At 43.7% G+C, this 19,073-nt stretch overlaps 1 protein-coding gene across 1 annotated transcript in view; it reads right to left on the bottom strand.

The window, feature by feature from the left end:
* Positions 1-14,148, bottom strand: part of LOC111530448 (septin-7-like) — a 44,124-nt gene extending 29,976 nt beyond the window's left edge. Inside the window, 1 exon segment of the mRNA XM_026446726.1 lies at positions 14,024-14,148. Coding sequence (XP_026302511.1) covers positions 14,024-14,148 — 125 coding nt within the window.
* Between the last annotated feature and the right edge of the window lie 4,925 nt (positions 14,149-19,073).

Raw genomic sequence — 19,073 nt, 5'->3', positions numbered from 1 at the left:
ATTGCTTAGATAGACTTTTGTGGCCAAACGGAGGAAGGCCTTGGATCCTGCAAAAGCAGTGGCAGTCATTAAAAGGTCTCATAGCAGTTTCCTCTTAAAATCATTTGGATCTGCCCTTCAGAAAAGTTATTCTGGCTTGATTTTGGAGGGTAACACATGAGTAGTTTGAGTGTTGGGGAGTAGGAACAGAAGGCCTCTCTACTCATGGAAGGAATGTTGAAGTGGGTAGAGTCTTGCTTACTGATTGAGGTTGTGCATCTGTGTATATTCGTTGGAATTGAGTTATAAGGGAGAGGAAAGGTTTAAGATGGTACAGCAAGCTGCTTCTGGCTGTGCTATTGTGACAGTTCATCTAAGATTCAGAAATATAATTGAGCTGGTTTGGGGTAAAAGTGACTTTTGCATATTCATCTTATAAAAAGGATGACTTTGGAGACATCCAGGTGGTCTCACCTGAATGTCTGAAAATTGCTATTTTCAAAATTCAAGTCACCAAAATGATTTTTTTCACTGTAAAATGAAGGCAGAATGGATTATGTTTAAAAATTGGCCGGGTGCAGTGGCTCATGCTTGTAATCCCAGCACTTTGGGAGGCTGAGGCGGGTGGATTACCTGAGGTCAGGAGTTCAAGACCAGCCTGGCCAACATGGCACAACCCCGTGTCTACTAAAAATACAAAAATTAGCCAGGTGTGGTGGTGCAAACTTGCCGTCCCAGCTACTCAGGAGACTGAGGCAGGAGAATAACTTGAACCTGGGAGGTGGAGGTTGCTGTGAGTCGAAATGGTACCACTGCACTACAGCCTGGGTGACAGAATGAGACTCCATCTTAAATAATAATAATAATATTTAGCAGTGCAAAGCTGTGTAAGAAAGACCGGTAAATATCTTCTAAATGTTTTATTATAATATTAATATCAACTGTTTTACAGACCAGAACTTCTTACTTGTAATGCAACTGAAATCACTCAGCCAAGAACAAATACAACAAGTAAAATAGTTGTGAAATCCTTTTTAAAAGCACAGATTAATCTTGAAGCTTTTAAAAATTAATCTTTTAAAATGATGGAACTGCTCCTTCCTTCACCTCCCCAAAAATCTTTTGCAGAAGCTCAATATAGGCACTCCATGATTTATCAATATAAACAGATGCAGTGTAGGGATAACCCAAGCTTTTTTTTTTTTTTTTTTCTCTTTTTCCCTTTTTTTTTTTTTTTTTTTGTGATACAGAGTCTCACTCTGTCACCCAGGCTGGAGTGCAGTGGTATGATCTTGGCTCACTGCAACCAAGCTCAAGCAATTCTCCTGCCTCAGCCTTTCAGGTAGCTGGGATTACAGGCTAAGTTAGCCATGCCTACCCAAGTTTTTTTTTGTGTGTAGAGATGAGGTTTCACCATAATGGCCAGGCTGGATTCAGGTGATCCTTCTGCCTGAGCCTCCCAAAGTGCTGGGATTACAGATGTGAGTCAACGCACCCGTCATTAAGCTTTGAACTTTGACCGATGGTATCCAAGAGAAATACAACGTGTGCTGCAAATGCAGGCCACATACAAAATTTTATATTTTTGAGTTCAACCTGAAATCATTACAAATAAATATACAGTGAAGTATTTCACATTCTTCATTTGCATATATTTTTGTTGACAATTGATGTGTCTTTCATACTCACCGCATATTTCAGTTTGAAGTAGCCACATTTCAGCTGTTCAGGGATAGCAGTTACTATTTGCTATTCATGTGTGCTCTGTTCCTAAAATGGCAAATACTGTAATTCTGGCCTGTACACGAATATCACAGCCTAATAGAGAAGATCTAATAAGTCTCTGTTGAACAAATAATGTTATTTTCTTTTTTGGGGGAATGAAGTTTTGTTCTTGTTGCCCAGGCTGGAGTACGGTGGCGCGATTGCGGCTGACTGCTACCTCCGCCTCCCAGATTCAAGTGATCCTCCTGCCTCGGCCTTCCAAGTAGCTGGGATTCCAGGTGCATGCCACCATGCCCAACTAAATTTTGTATCTTTAGTAGAGATGGGGTTTTGCCATGTTGGCCAGGCTGGTTTGGGACCCCTGTCCTCAAGTGATCAGCCCACCTCGGCCTTCCAAAGTGTTAGGATTACAGGCATGAGCCACCGTGCCCGGCCTCATTTCTTTATTAGAGCTCTAAGTGTACCTTCCTTTCTTTCCCATCTTTTTTTTTTTTTGCCATTGTGCATTGTCAGAGTAAGTGACCACAATTTGTAGATCATCCACTACCTTGGGAACTTATGTTGGCAAGAACTAATAATGGCCATTTAGTGTGAAGTTTTGTATTGTCAGGAAATAAGTGTTGAGAATCAAGTATGAATTATGTGTGTGTATTAGGTGTTTACAAATTTGTGTAGTTAATCATTCTCATGAATACTAAGGTGAATAAATGTTCTCAAGTTGGGTTAATGGGTGTGTCCTGAAATACTGTTCCTTCAGCTCTCACAGTACCTTGGGGCAATTACTTAAGGTCAGTCAAGGTGCCAAATAGATTTTGTTGGATTATGGCATGGAAAGTGGTTGAGAAATTCTGTAGTAGGGTAAGAAAATTGTCTTTGTCCAGGAGTTCTGCAGTGGAGAAGACAAAACTCAGTGCTTAACTCATAGGTTAAGGATGGTTTTTGTTTTTGTTTTGAGGTAGAGTCTCGCTTTGTCACCCAGGCTGGAGTGCAGTGGCATGATTTCAGCTCACTGCAACCTTTGAATCCCAGGTTCAAGCAATTCTCCTGCCTCAGCCTCCTGAGTAGCTGGGATTACAGGTGCATGCCACCAAGACTGGCCAAATTTTGTATTTTTAGAAGAAATGGGATTTTACCATGTTGGCTAGACTGGTCTCAAACTCCTGACCTTGTGATCCACCCACGTCGGCCTCCCAAAGTGCTGCGATTACAAGTGTGAACCACCATACCCTGCCCTCAGCATGCTTTTGATTTAGGCAAAGAATCAAAGCATTGGTAAAGAACTGAAGATTGGAAATTACACCTTTTTTGCTAAGGGAAGCAATAGAGAAAGAATTCCTGGAGGTACATCTTCAGTTTACATTAGTCTGAAGATGATGAAACCTGTAGAAAACTTCATTTCTGAAGACAAAGCTCAAATTCAAGGTTGTGAGGAGTGCAGTCACTGCTTTTGTTAGGGGCAGTTGTGACAGTTATTGCAGAAACTGACAATGCAAAACCTGTATTACATAAAGAATGTGCAAGTGCCTTAGAAGACACTGCAAGGATTGGGTGCTGGAGCTGTGCTGTACCTGCCATCGTCACCAGAGTGCAGCAGCAGGTGTCACCAGAAGGAGAATCTCCACTCTTGCCATCACTAACAGCACTTGACTTTGTCCCACTCATAAAAGATTTTGGAAGTAATTAAAGGTGCTTGATGGTTCCTCATTTTAACATAACGTTACTTGGCCTGACCTTGGACCATGCATGAGTCTTTGGATGGGACAATTCAAATCACAGACCACATGACAAAAGAATTTTGTGGCCATCAGAACTGTCTCCTTAAACACACCATGGGTGCACTGTGTCCTCAGCTTGGTGAAAAGTAGATGTCACATGTGAGAAGACAGTGGAGCCAGGCAAGTGATGGAGCCTTGAAGAGTGAGAGGTGGCAGCTGGCTCTGTGAGGAGGATGTGAAATCCTCCATGGGACAAACAGATGCCAGCAAAGGAGGTGAGGATGGGCAGAAGAGGAGGCTAAGCAGCAAGTGAATAGATGCACTCGACCTCAGAGGAGGAGAGTCCCATGTCTTTATTGGTAGTATTCAAATGTGGTTCATACTGGAGTTATTTTCTGTGGCCAAATGGTTCAACTACTCTGAAATCCATGGGCAGGAGGGGCGGGGGGGAACAACTCCTACTAAACCTTTGAGATGCTGAGTTTTCTTTTAAAGTAAAGGAAATATTACAAGATTTTCTGAAACTACCAACCTTTAGCAATATTTTCAGACCTTCTCCAACATTTTCCTTTGTCAGCAATCAGAGATGACCTTTATTGGCAATCAGAGCTGACCTCCACACTGAGGTGAATCTTCAACTCCCCTTACCCTTTTCCTTTTCTCTCTTTCTCTCCTTTCTTCATCCAGTAACTCCAGGTAGCCTCCATTGTCTCCAAGTCGACTTTCATCCTTATCCACAACTCCTCCACACTTGTCCTGAACACCTGTCCATCCTATGTGCCTTTATTTTTATTTTATTTTATTTTTGAAATGGAGTCTCACTCTGTTGCCCAGGTGGAGTGCAGTGGCATGATCTCAGGTCTCTGCAACTTCTGCCTCCCAGGTTCAAGGGATTCTCATGCCTTAGCCTCCCAAGTAGCTAGGACTATAGGCACGCACCACCACGTGCAGCTGAGTTTTGTAATTTTTGGTAGAGATGGGGTTTCACCATGTTGGCCAGGTTGGTCTTGAACTCCTGACTTCAGGTGACCCACCTGCTTCAGGCTCCCAAAGTGCTGGGATTACAGGTGTGAGCCACGGTGCCTGGCGCATGATTTACTATTTATAAGAACATCAGCTTACTACTTGTGTACCATTTATCCCTGTATTTTAGTTGGAAGTTACTGAGGTGGTATGAGGTTTGGTGACTACATCTGGCCTCTCAGGGAAATGGCCAAGTTGTTCAGATTTTCAACTGTATTATGTGAGGTTTTTTGTCAGCTTCTTTGTTTACTACTGTGAAATAAGTTATAAAGGGAAATTTTTTAATAAAAAGAAACAGATTCAGGTTGAGCGTGGTAGCTCATGCCTGTAATCCTAGCACTTTGGGCCAAAGTAGGTGGATTGCCTGAGCTCAGGAGTTTGAGACAATCCTCAGCAACATGGTGAAACCCCGTCTCTACTGAAATACAAAAAAAAAAAAAAAAAGTAGCTGGGAATGGTGGTGGGCGCCTGTAGTCCCAGCTACTGGGGAGGCTGAGGTATGAGAACTGCTTGATCCTAGGAGGCAGAGGTTGCAGTAAGCTAACATTGTGCCACTGCCAGCCTGGGTGACAGAGCAATACCCTGTCTAAAAAAAAAAAAAAAAAAAAAAAAAAAAAACAGAGAAACAGATTTACTCAGGGAAGGGGATCCATTGCTGGTAAAACATGTCTAGTACCACGTGCTTTTTGGTCTCCTAATGACCTGTCAAACTGCAGGGTTTTGGGCATTGTAATGTATTCAGTTCCACATTTATTCATTCAAGAATTGAAGACTTTTTATATCCCCATTATGTGCCAAGTACTGGGTGGGACAGTGGGTGACAGAGGTGAACAAATCTCTGATCTCAGGATTTCACAGTGGATGTTGGAATTTAGTGCCATTTAGCTTCATTCGATTCTGCAGTAGTCCCAAGATTTTCCAAGATCATCCTGACCTCCAGTGCCTGGTTAATTCAACTTCAGAATATATCCCAGAGTCTGTCCGTCTTCACGCCTCATTGGTGCCACCCTGGACCCATCTGCCATCATCTCTCACCTGGATTATCTCCATAGTCTCCTAACTGGTTTCCTTGTTTCCATGCTTGCCTCTTTCAGTGTACTCTCTCTCTCTTTTTTATTTTTATTTGAGACGGAGTCTTGCTTTGTCGCCAAGGCTGGAGTGCAATGTTGTGATCTTGGCTCACTGCAACCTCCGCCTCCTGGGTTACAGTGATTCTTCTGCCTCAGCCTCCCTAGTAGCTGGGATTACAGGCATGAGCCACCAGGCCTGGCTAATTTTTTGTATTTTTAATGGAGGCAAAGTTTTGCCATATTGGCCAGGCTGGTCTTGAACTCCTGGCCTCGAGTGATCCACCTGCCTCGACCTCTCAAGTGTTGGGATTACAGTCATGAGCCACCCTGCCCTCCCAGTCTAATCAGTATGACAGCTAGAACAATCCTTTTACAGTGAAATTTAGATCATGTTTACACCTCTGTTCAAACTCTCCAGTAGCTTTGTTTTCTATGTGATCTCGTCCCCTACTACCTGTCTCACTGTGCTTCCTGCTGCTCTCCTGCTCTTACTCCTCTTTATAAACACTGAGCTCATGGTGTTTCCTTTAACATGCCAGGCATGCTTGACCTTGTCCTGTCTCTGGAGCTTGCTGTTCCCTCTGCCTGGAACAGTCTTCCCCTAATGTCTGCATGACTCACTCTCACTGCTTTGGATTTTGGCTCAAAAGTCACCTTATCAAGGGCCTCCGGGCTGCTCTGCATAAAATACATCTTCAATTCATATTTCCTATTTGATATCTCACTCATCTTCCTCTTTCACTAAAATGTAAGCTCCATGAGGGAAGGGATTTTGTCTGTTTTGCTCTGTTGTATACCTAAATACCCAGAAGGTGCTCAGTAAATATTTTTTGGTTGAATGACTAAATCAGCCTATTATTGAATCAGTCAATGTCCTCTGTAGTGGGGACTTCTCATACCAGTAGTGCATATCTATATGATAGCTGGTGTAAGGAGGGACATGGTCAGAATGGCTCTGTGTGGAGTAGTTTTGCTTAGCATAAGCCCAGCAGGCTCCTATTGGGGTTAAGCCACAGTTTTAAACTTATTAGTATCACTTTTTTTTTTCTTTTGAGGTGAAGTGTTGTTCTTGTTGCTCAGGCTGGAGTGCAATGGTGTGATCTCGGCTAACCACAACATCTGCCTCCTGGGTTCAAGCAATTCCTGCCTCAGCCTCCTGAGTAACTGGGATTACAGGCATGCACCACCACATCTAGCTAATTCTGTATTTTTAGTAGAGACAGGGTTTCTTCATGTTGGTCAGGCTGGTCTCAAATTCCCCACCTCAGGTGATCTGCCTACCTTGGCCTCCCAAAGTGCTGGGATTACAGGCGTGAGCCACTGCACCCAGCAAGTATCACTCTTCAGTCATAAAGTCAGAGGATGTTAAGATTGGAAGGGATCTGGGAGACTATTTGGTCCACTTTTCTCATCGATGAGAGAATAACAGAGCCTTGAAAAGTAAGTTAAGTACCCACAATCATAAAGCTGTATGGGTCAATCTGAAATTAGGCTTCTGACATCAGATTCTGTAGTCTTTCCTGTATATGTTCTCCCCAGACTGAGACAGTTCATGGGCCTTCAGGTTTGACAATTTCCTCTCCAGTCTCTAAAAAGGAGCTTTTATCTGGACATTCTAGGTTAGCATAGATGGACAATGACCCTGCCATGTGTAGAAAATCCCAAAGGTTAACCACTGTCAATGGGAACTACCCCAGATGTGTCAGGAGCACCACAGGCACGCTCACTCCTCTGTTCACTGGAGCTGTGTAGGGTGGAAAGGAAACCCAAATCAAGACCCTTTAGACCCTTTACTGCTTTAGTTGTTTTACTGCCTGTCACAGTCCAATGTGTCTCCATTTACATTCAGATTTTTTAATAAATTGTCAGACCAGCTGCAGACTCTTTGGGCCGGAAGTCTTGATTGTACCAACTGTTCCTTTTCTTTTCTTTTCTAAGTCTTGATCTTACCAACTGTTCCTTTTCTTTTCTTTTCTTTTCTTTCCTTTCCTTTTCTGTCTTTTCTCTTTTCTTTTTTTTGAGATGGAGTTTCACTCTAATTGCCCAGGCTGGAATGCAATGGTGGGATCTCAGCTCACTGCAACCTCCACCTCCCAGGTTCAAGCGATTCTCCTACCTCAGCCTCTCAACTAGCTGAGATTACAGGCATGCGCCACCACGCCCAGCTGATTTTTTGTATTTTTAGTAGAGACGGGGTTTCTCCATGTTGGTCTCAAACTCCCAACCTCAGGTGATCTATCCATCTCAGCTTCCCAAAGTGTTGGGATTACAGTCGTGAGCCACCACGCCTGGCCAACTGTTCATTTTCTTGGTAAACTTCCTTCAGTCATTTGTGTGTAGCCAGTCTATTGTGGAGTTGTCAGAGGAGTATAGAGACTTCTGTTTTTGGGACAGTCATTTCTCCCTGTGCAACATGTCCTGAAGCTGGCCTGTCTTCATCCTCTTTCTAAATGTGTGTGGTCTTTTGTTACGCAGGTAAAGTGAAAGAGGACTCCTAAAGAGAGAGAAACTCCTCCAGCATTTGCTGAAACATGTTTCTGAATTGACCAAGATGTAATTGGGATGGCATGAAAGAGACCAAAATTTATTTAATTTCTTGCCATCTGGTTTGTGATATATGGTGCCCCAAATTGAATTTAAAAGGAACTTTGATCATAGGTTAAGAGGTGTCATATTTGTTTGTTCGTTTGTTTTGAAACAGAGTTTTGCTCTGTCACCCAGGCTGAAGTGAGGTGGTACAACCTCGGCTCACTGCAAACTGTCTCCCGGGTTGAAATGATTCTCCTGCCTCAGCTTCCCAAGTAGCTGGGAACACAGGTGCCCACCACCACGCCTGGCTAATTTTTGTATTTTTAGTAGAGACAGGGTTTCATCATGTTGGCCAGGCTGGTCTGGAACTCCTGACCTCAGGTGATCTGCCCTCCTGAGCCTCCCAAAGTGTTGGGATTACAGGCATGAGCCACTGCACCTGGCTGGAGGTGTCATATTTAATTCTACTCTCTGTGACCTCTCTTAAATACTAATCATGCATGAAGCCCACGGTTTTGCTGCATCTAGTTTTACTCAAGCAAAGGCTCTGGACTTTCATACTGTACACTGATGTATTCTAGTTTGCATCTGAAATGTACTCTGAGGATGGTGACTTGCAGACAGCCATTTCTGGATCGAGGAAAGTTGAAGTCTGCTGAGTATAGGAACCATACCACCTAGAGAACTTAATTTTGGTTTGGTTACAAAATTTATTTTAGCTTAGTTTTCTTACATTAGGTGGGCAAAATAAGAAAGAACAGAAGGTTGGGTGCGGTGGCTCATGACTATAATCCCAGCAATTTGGGAGGCCAAGGCAGGTGGATCACCCAAGGTCAGGAGATGGAGACTAGCCTGGCCAACATGGTAAAACCCCAACTCTACTAAAAATACAAAAAAAATTAGCCAGATGTGGTGGTACATGCCTGTAATCTCAGTGACTCAGCAGGCTGAGGCAGAGTCGCTTGAACCTGGGAGGCAGAGGTTGCATTGAGCCGAGATCACACCACTGCACTCCAGCCTGGGCAACAAGGGTGAAACTCCATCTCAAACAAACAAAAAAAAAAAAAAACAAAGGAGGAGGCCCAAATCTTAAAGTAAAACTTTTAGCAGAGAAAAATATGCTATGGTGAGAATTCCATTCCCTGGTTACTTACCCCATAGGCTGAAGAGCTGCCTCTGCCTCTAAGGATCAGGGCACTCTGTGTTTGATGTCAGAAACTAAGTCAGAAAGTGCTGGGATTACAGAAATGAGCCACCAGACCCGGCCTGGGCCTGCTTCTTTCTTTCTCTTTTACTTTTTTCCAGTAGCAGCTTAAAATTCATGTCTTATTTAGACACAAGCAAAAGGATATTAGCCCAGCTTTGGTGTGATGTCACATATGATTTTGCTAGTTTCTCCTCTCCCTTCACTTTTTCCTCTCTTGCTAGTATGTTAATTATATTCTCTCTCTGAATTTTTTTCCCCCATTTCTTTTGCAGACATTTTTACTTGTCTTGAAAGAGTAGGGGAAGAGCTGTTTTTAGGACTCTTAAAGGGGTACAGTATGGACGACAGTCTTGGCTAATGGTAACCAGATCCAGCGTGTCAGCGTGAGCTGGAATGAGTTCAAATTAGAAAAGCACTGGCGCTCAATGGCAGGAATACGAGTGACTGCAAATTGTTAAACACATCTGCAAAGAGATACTGACATCATCCTCAGAATCTGTGGGGAATTGCACAGAGCATGTAGACCCATTTCTCTTTGACCCTGTAAAGATTCTTTAAAGAGTAATACCCTGAGTGGTTTTCTAGCCAGCTTGTCTGCTCATTTATCTTTGAGGACAACATGACTTGAGCTCCACAGGCCCCGGAGGTGAAGGGATTCTGCATTTGAAAGTGCTAACGCTGAGAGACTGGATCTTGGTGGACCCCAAGAGGTCTGCTTTTCCTCTACTCATTGTTCCTACTTTTCCTGGCAGCTAGCATTGCTGTTTCAATGGTTCTTTGCTGTTTAAGTTGTTTGGTAGTGGTGTGTCAGGATTTCCGTTTTCTGAATACTTTCCCAGCTGATTACTTGAGTGGTGGTCAGGGAGATGATGTTCTGGAGCTGTTGAGGTCGGGTGTCTGGATTCTTACAGCTCGTCTTTTGAGGAGAATGCTGTTCTCATTCTGCTGCCTTTGGTGGTGCTGTGTGTGGCTCTTTAGATATGGATGCAGGTGAGTTGGGAGAGTTAATGAAATTTTTTTTAGGTGTTTTGTACAAAGTAGTCTGCACTACAGGATTCATTGTGACTTTTTTCCTTAACCTGCACATACTTCTCTGATAGCCTTTGCTGTCTTTCTCATGTGTTTGATTTTTCCAGTTCCTCTTGGTTGAATTTCTGTAAGGGCTCTGCTGTGGTTTAAATATGCCCCCAAAAGTTTATGTGTTGGAAACTCAAATGTCAATGCAACAGTTGGGATGTGGGGCCTAATAAGAGAGCCCTCATGAATGAATTAATGTTGTAATTGTGGTAATCATTTAATAATCAAAAGAGTGAGCTTATTATCACAGAGTTCAGTCGCTCTTGCCCTTTTGCTTTTGAAATCCCACTCTTTCGTCATTCTGCCGTGGGATGATGTGGCAAGAAGACCCTCACCAGATGCAGGCCCTTCAACCTTGGACTTCCTAGCCTCCAGAACTGTACAAAATAAATTTCTTTCCTTTCCCTTTCATTCCTTTCCTTTCTTCCTCCCTTCTTTTCCTTCCTTTCCTTTCCTTTCCCTCCCTCCCCTCCCCTTCCCCTCCCTCCCTTCCCTCCCTCCCTCCTTTCCTGCTTCCCTCCTTTTCTCCTTGCCTTCCTTCCTTTTCCTTCCTCTCATCCCCTTCCCCTTCTCCTCTTTCCTTTCTTCTTTCCTTCCTTTTTTCCTTCCTTCCTTCCTTCCTTCCTTCCTTCCTTCCTTCCTTCCTTCCAAATTATACAGTCTGTGGCATTCTTTTATAGCAGCATGAAATGGACAAAGACAGGCTCCATTTTCAAGAGCAAGCCCTTTTGTAGTTTCTGAGCCAATTATGACTGCAAAGGAAGTTCTATAGGCAGTCTCAGATCCACCATCTAGGAAACATGCTACCAAGCAGACCTAGGATCTAGGATTCGATCAAGTGCTGGGCAACATGATACCTCTGCAATTTAGTACCTACAGTTGGCTCAGCTCATCAGGGCTAAAACTACCCCTCATATCCTAGTGTCTCTTGTAGGCAGAAGCCTTGCCTAAACCGTGAGCTTCTTAGCTCACATTCTGTCTTGTGCTTTTTTTGGAGGGGGTTCAAATATACACAAAAGAAATATGATGAACCTCCATGTGTCCAACCCCCAGATTAAGCAGTTATCTCCATTTTGCTAGATTTGTTTCATCTTACTCAATCTCCCTAAAAATTTGTTTGTACAGGAAAAACTGGATACATACTGAATTCTCCACCCTACCTCCCATTTTAGGTTACTTTTCAGAATAATGAGTTAGTGACCTAGTAACCTCTACTCTAGTGACCAATAGTTTTTTTTCCTGAATATCATTATGAACTCATAGATTATTGTTTGCATTTGATGTATTTTAGACCATTGCAGTTATTATTTATTAATTGTTCTGGATGCATACGTTGTCTCATCTAGGTTAATAATTATCTCTTCAAGTTGACTCTCCTGTCTTTCTGACGTGATCTTGTTGGACTTTGATGACTTCATTGCTTTCTGGCCTAAAAGATGTTCCATGATCTATATACTGTACCATACAAGAAGTCAATCATTTCTGTAGGGAGCCTTGATTCCTTTTTAGTAGAGAACACAGTTTGGGCTCTTGGTCTGAATTACTTTTGTGAACCTCCTCTCCTGAGACTACAGCATGCATCCCTGGTTATAGCCAGTATGGAGCTCTTGCTGGGTACCAACTGATCTCCTATAACTGCTATGTAACCCTGCCTCACTCTTAAAAAGATTCATCTCTTGAGAGTTTTGTGCTCTTCCAGCAGATGTGGTCTTTCTTGTTCTGAAGCTTTTGCTTCAATCACCCTGAATTTCACCAACCCTATGCATGCCATGCCTTGGATTGCAAACCTGCCCTCACTGGAGCCAATTTATCTGGTTAGAATCATTGCCCGAACCCATGCCTAATACTCTAGTAAACAAGGTCCTGTCTGGGCTTAGGTTAACGGTATGCAGGACCATGCTTATACTTCATTATATCAAATGGGAGATCCAGTAATTTATAGCCTATTATTTCTGGAGTCTGGGGATGGATTCGTGTAAGCTTTGCTGAAACAGATTTTATTACATTAGAAGAAAGCATAGCTGACTGCATCCAACACTGGAAGCTTTTAGATGCTAATAAGGAGGTCATGTAAATGTCTCGGAATGACTCTGGAATCCTTTCCTCTCCCCACCAAGGAAGAATAATGACATTCTAGGTTGGCCTCTTTTTATTTCCCTTCGATTTTGAGTATTACGTTCCCTCTTCACTTTCCAGTCGAACAGTTTGGGAGTCTGTATTCCCTAGAAAGACTCTGGTCACATACCCTTTAGATTAAATTAGGTGAAAACTCTTTGGCTTTAATGAATGTTGAAGGATTTCAAAGGGCTAATCGAAATTATTCTGGAAGGAACAATTTCCATTCTGTTGGTGAGATCGTCCTGAATCTCTTAGATTATTTTATACAGCAAACCAGCCAGCATCAGGTTTTCTTTGCTAATAGATGACAAGGAGAATGTAGACACTTGGAATCTGTGGAGAATCCCTAAGTTACATTTTAGCCTTCGTGTTATGACTCTTTTCCTAACCCTTTTACCAGAGCTGATCACAGGAAATAGATTTGTATGACTTATCTTCCTGCCTCCTCCCTTCATTCTTACAGAAAGTGGTAAGTGCTGCCTGCCAGGTAAAATCTTGGTGGCAAAATCCAAAGTCAGATTCAGAGTTATAAGCATAGCTCCCACCCAAGTAGCTTTCAAAGAAAAGAAAGAGGCTGGGTGCCATGGCTTACACCTGTAATCTCAGCACTTTGGGAGGCTGAGGTGGGTGGATCACCAGGTCAGGAGTTCAAGACCAGCCTGGCCAATATGGTGAAACCTTGTGTTTACTAAAAGTACAAAAATCAGCCGGGTGTGGTGATGCATGTCTGTAATCCCAGCTACGTGGGAGGTTGAGGCAGCAGAATTGCTTGAACCCAGGAGGTGGAAGTTTCAGTGAGCTGAGATCATGCCACTGCACTCCATCCTGGGTGACAGAGCAAGACTCTGTCTCGGGGGGAAAAAAAAGAAAAGAAAAGTAAACAAGAGTGTTATGTGAAATCTTGCTTCATTGCCTTTAAATTGCGTATTACTGAGCATTAGATTTGTGCTTTGTGGTAGTTGTAGTACTACTGTTGATTGATTTCATTCTCTATTCATGGAACACCAACGGTGTTCCTGGTACTATGCTGACCACCTGAGATAAAAACATAACTAGAAGTTGGTCCTTGCCACTCAGAGCTCAGAGTCTCCTACTGGGAGAGTGTGGGAAGGTCTGATAAGAGCTGTAGTGATCTTGCCACATAGTTTGTATTTGTATCTTAAAACCAGTGGGGAGCCATGGAAATGTTTTAAGCAAGAGAGTGACAAGATCCAATGATTCATTTGTATTTTACTTTTTTTTTCATTCAATTGTCACTTTATTGCAAGATGGCAGAATTAATTGCAAATTTAAACTATAATCTGGTAATCTTTAGTCAGGCAGCAAGTTTTTATAAAGGCAAACTGCTTATTCAGAAGTGATCATGGAACAACTCAAAGGCAGAGTAAGAAGGATGAGAAACATCTGACTGGCCCATAGAGATTTCGTTCTCTTACTATATGAAAAAATCTTTTCATTTTTAAGAAGGGTAAACTATAACTTCAGTAGACATCAATACAGAAAGACTTCATCAAATGGACTAGTTTCCATTTAGTCTGTCAACTGTTTCTAGCTGTCTCAATTGGGATAGATACATTTACATAACTGGCTGTGCTTGAGCCTTCTTTGCCAGCAGCTTCAGGTCCGCAATGCACTTGGCAACTGTCTCCTTTTCTTGCTGTGCAGAGATGCTTTGCACCATGTGCTTCTCCACCCAATTTATCATGTGACGGTATCTGTCCACCCAGGCTCCCAGGCTGGAGTGGAGTGACACAATCTCGGCTCACTGCAATCTCTGCCTCCTGAGTTCAAGTGATTCTCCTACCTCAGACTCTGAAGTACCTGGGACTACAGGCGTGTACCACTGTATTTAGCTAATTTTTGTATTTTTGGTAGAGACGGGGTTTCACTATGTTGGCCAGGCTGGTCTCAAACTCCTGATGTTAGGTGATCCACCCACCTTGGCCTCCTAAAGTGTTGGAATTACAGGCATGAGGCACCACTCCTGGCCCACTTTTTTCTTTTTTTTTGAGACAGAGTCTTGTTGTGTTGCCCAGGCATGAATGCAGAGGCACAATCATAGCTCACTGTAACCTCAGACTGCTGGGCTCAGTGATTTTCTTGCTTCAGCCACTCAGGTAGCAGGGACTACAGGTGTGCATCACCACACACTGCTAATTTTTTTATTTTTTTATTTATTTATTTATTTTTTGAGATAGGGTCTTACTCTGTTTCCCAGGCTGGACTGCAGTGGTGGGATCATGGCTCACTGCAGCCTCACCCTCCTGGGTTCAGGTGATCCTCCTGCCTCAGGCTCCCAAGGTGCTGCAATTACAGGTGTGAGCCACCGCATTTGGCCCCATTTGTATTTTTGAAAGATGACTAGTGGTAGTGAAGATACCAGTGAGTTGAAGGGAGTGAGACTAGAGGCAATAACAGTTCAGATAACAGATATTTTTTGAGCCCCTGCTAAGTGCCAGGCACATATCTAGGTCCTGGGAACTAGGGGAGAATGAGTCAGTCTCTGTTCCCAGGGAGCTTCCATTCTAGTGGTGGTGTGGTGGTGGGGAAGCAGGCTATGTACATGCAACAAATGATATTTTTTCAGATGGTGATAAATAATTTGAAGAAAATGAATAGAGCTATGGGAGTTAGAATGTTTTGACATTGGAATGGGTACTGACCTATTGGGGTGGGCAGTGAAGACCTCTCTGACGAGGTGACATTTGAGCCAAGGTAACTCGAAGAAGATCTGGTCTAGATCCTGCTGCGTAGATCCTGCTGGGTAGAACGTCAAGGGCAGGGACCTGAGATGTTAACAGACTTGGCATAGTGTTTAAGCACCATAAAGATGGTCAGGGTGGCTAGAGCATAGTGGAGCCTGGAGGAGCAAGTAATATTCAGATAAGGATGGCACACCCTCTAGGCCATGGAAAGGAATCTGGATGAATCCCAATGGAGTAAGAAGCATTGCGATGAAATCGGGGGTTGGCAAACTACGGCCCATGGGTCAAATCTGGCCTGCTGCCTATTTTAATGAATAAACCATATTGGAACACAGTCTCACCCATGGGTTTACATTTTGTCCATGGCTGTTTTTAATGTTAAAAGATCAGAGTTGAGTAGTTTCAGCATAGAACATACGGCCCAGAAGCCTAAAATATTCACTATCTGGTTTTTGTAGAAAAAGTTTACTGATCTCTGAATTAAATGATCTAATTTAAGTTTTGAGAAGGAGACACTCTGGGTATTGTTTAGGGAATGAATGGTAAGAGTCAAGAGTATACCTGAATAGTTCAGATAAGAAATAACTAGATGTTGGCTGGCTGTGGTGGCTTATGCATGAACTCCTAGCACTTTTGGGAGGCTGAGGTTGGTGGATGACAAGGTCAGAAGTTTGAGGCCAGCCTGGCCAACATGGTGAAATCCCGTCTTTACTAAAAATAGAAAAATTAGCTGGGTATGGTGGTGTGCACCTGTAATCCCAGCTACTTGGGAGGCTGAGGCAGGAGAATTGCTTGAATCTGGAAGGCAAAAGTTGCAGTGAGCTGAGATCATGCTGCTGTACTCCAGCCTTGGCAACATAGCAAGACTCCATCTCAGGAAAAAAAAAAAAAGAAAAGAAAAGAAAAAAAAAAAAAAAAACTAGATGTTGAGCCATCAGAAAACAAAGATCACACTGGTTTTATTCTGTTTTAAAACACCTAGCTATGCTTCATACTCATTAAATATTGTTGAATGAGTGATGAGATGCTGAATGGGGGGTGCTAGTGAATACGAAGTGGAAGTGGGGTTTTGAGAGATACTTAGGAGATAAAATATCAGGACAGCCTATTGTTGACACAGTGAATAGAAATAGGAGGAGGGCAGAAGGAGGACTGTAGGATGCCCTTCAGGTTTCTGGTTCAGGTATCTTGGTGCATGGCAGTCTCATTAACTGAGACAGGGGAAGTGGAGAAACAAAGAACATATGTTGTCAGGGAGAAAGAATTAATCTTTGGACATAGGATGCTCAGGGCATCCAGACAGAGATGTCTAAAAGGTAGTTGGAAAGACAGAGCCCAGTGGCATGATATCTAGATTGATGGTAACCAGAATTCCAGAGTCATCAGCTAGTGTGGGCTCTCCTAGAAAGGGTGTGTGATAAGGAGGGTGGGGATAGATCTCGTATGGCATTCATTTCCAATACATTTTGGATCTAGAGAGGAGGCAAAGGTCAACTAGCTGTGTGGACAGTTTGTATCAGTCAGTCACGTCATCCCATGATCATGGAATATTTTTTCTGCAGAAGCTGATGGGCTCAAATGAAGGCTTGCCTTACCTGTTCCTCTGACCGCCAATCTCTTTCTCTTAGTTGGGTTGACGGGGGCAGCTGTGGAGGATTCTTCCATCCTAGGCTCCCTGCTAACATTGGAACATTTGTGGCCTTTTAACTCTGTAGGTGATTCACGTTTGCATTTATCTTTTTATTTTTATATTTATTTATTTATTTATTTATTTATTTATTTATTTATTATTTTAAGACGGAGTCTCGCTCTGTCAGCCCAGGCTGGAATACAGTGGCCGGATCTCAGCTCACTGCAAGCTCCGCCTCCTGGGCTTACGCCATTCTCCTGCCTCAGCCTCCAGAGTAGCTGGGACTACAGGCGCCCGCCACCTCGCCCGGCTAGTTTTTTGTATTTTTTAGTAGAGACGGAGTTTCACTATGTTAGCCAGCATGGTCTCGATCTCCTGACCTCGTGATCTGCCCGTCTCGGCCTCCCAAAGTGCTGGGATTACACGCTTGAGCCACCGTGCCCAGCCTATCTTTTTATTTTTTAAGAGACAAGGTCTCATGCTGTTGTTTGGGCTGGATTCCAATGGCACAATCATAGCTCCCTGCAGCCTCAACCTTCTAGGCTCAAGTGATCCTCCCACCTCAGCCTCCCAAGTAAGTGGGATCATAGGTACATGCCACCAAGCCCAGCTAATTTTTTAATTTTTGTAGAGACAGTTTTTCCCTATGTTGCCCAGGGTAGTCTCAAATTCCTGGGCTCAACTGATCTTCTTACCTTAGCTTTGGGAGGCTGGGGCAGGCAGATCACCAGAGCTCTGGAGTTTGACACCAGCCTGGGCAACACGGTGAAACCTCGTCTGTACTAAAAATACAAAAGATTAGCCAGGCGTGGTGGCAAACTCCTGTAGTCCCAGCTACTCAGGAGGTTAAAGCAGGTGAATCACTTGAACCCAGGAGGTAGAGGTTGCAGTGAGCCGGGATCACACCACTGCACTCCAGTCTGGGCGACAGAGCGAGACTCCAGCTCAAAAGCACAAACAAACAAAGTGCTGGGATTACAGGCATGAGCCAACATGTTTGCATCTAACTAGTTGAGGCTACAGGGAGGTAGGAAGGCCTAGTTGTCCTTGGTGTTTTGTTAGAGCAATAATTCTCGGACGCAAGTGTTAGACAATAGATTAATGTTGGTAAGTATTGTTAAATATTAGTAAATTTTTAAAATCCGTTAAGTATTGTCAAATATCAATAAACATTTATTAAATACTGTTAAATATTAATAAATTTATTAAATATAATAAATATTGTTAAATATTAAAATTAGTAAGTATTATGGGTTCTTTTACACCACAAAGCTAGATAAACCTCTTACTGGCCCTGAAGAATAGCTTCCCCTTTCCTTTTTTTTTTTTTCTTTTTGCCTGGGGAAGGGGAACCACAGAAGTATTTAAAGAAAAGCACTTGTCGGGGCGGAGCAAGATGGCCGAATAGGAACAGCTCCAGTCTCCAACTCCCAGGGCGAGCGACACAGAAGACCGGTGATTTCTGCATTTCCAACTGAGGTACTGGGGTCATCTCACTAGGGAGTGCCTAACAATCGGTGCTGGTCAGCTACTACAGCCCGACCAGCGAAAGCTGAAGCAGGGCAAGGCATCGCCTCACCTGGGAAGCGCAAGGGGGAAGGGAATCCCTTTTCCTAGCCAGGGGAACTGAGACACATAACACCTGGAAAATCGGCTAACTCCCACCCAAATACTGCACTGTAAGCAAACAGGCACACCAGGAGAATATACCCCACACCTGGCCAGGAGGGTCCCACACCCACGGAGCCTCCCTCCTTGCTAACACAGCAGTCTGTGGCGATCTAACCGCAAGGCAGCAGCGAGGCTGGGGAAGGGGCGCCCGCGATTGCTGAGGCTTAAGTAGGTAAACAAAGCCGTTGGGAAGCTCGAACTGGGTGGAGCTCACAGCAGCTCAAGGAAACCTGCCTGTCTCTGTAGACTCCGCCTCTGAGGACAGGGCACAGCTAAAAAATAACAGGGGAAGCAGTAGAGGCCTGTGCAGATGCGAACGACTCTGTCTGACAGCTTTGAAGAGAGCAGTGGATCTCCCAACATGGAGGTTGAGATCTGAGAAGGGACAGACTGCCTGCTCAAGTGGGTCACTGACCCCTGAGTAGCCTAACTGGGAGACATCCCCCACTAGGGGCAGTCTGACACCCCACACCTCACAGGGTGGAGTACACCCCTGAGAGGAAGCTCCCGAAGTAAGAATCAGACAGGTACACTCGCTGTTCAGCAATATTCTATCTTCTGCAACCTCTGCTGCTGATACCCAAGGAAACAGGGTCTGGAGTGGACCTCAAGCAATCTCCAACA

The sequence above is a fragment of the Piliocolobus tephrosceles genome, unplaced genomic scaffold, assembly GCF_002776525.5.
Source record: "Piliocolobus tephrosceles isolate RC106 unplaced genomic scaffold, ASM277652v3 unscaffolded_76, whole genome shotgun sequence".
Lineage (NCBI taxonomy): Eukaryota > Metazoa > Chordata > Mammalia > Primates > Cercopithecidae > Piliocolobus > Piliocolobus tephrosceles.
Note: the sequence above shows the minus strand (reverse complement) of the source record. Positions and strands in the feature narration are given on the sequence as shown.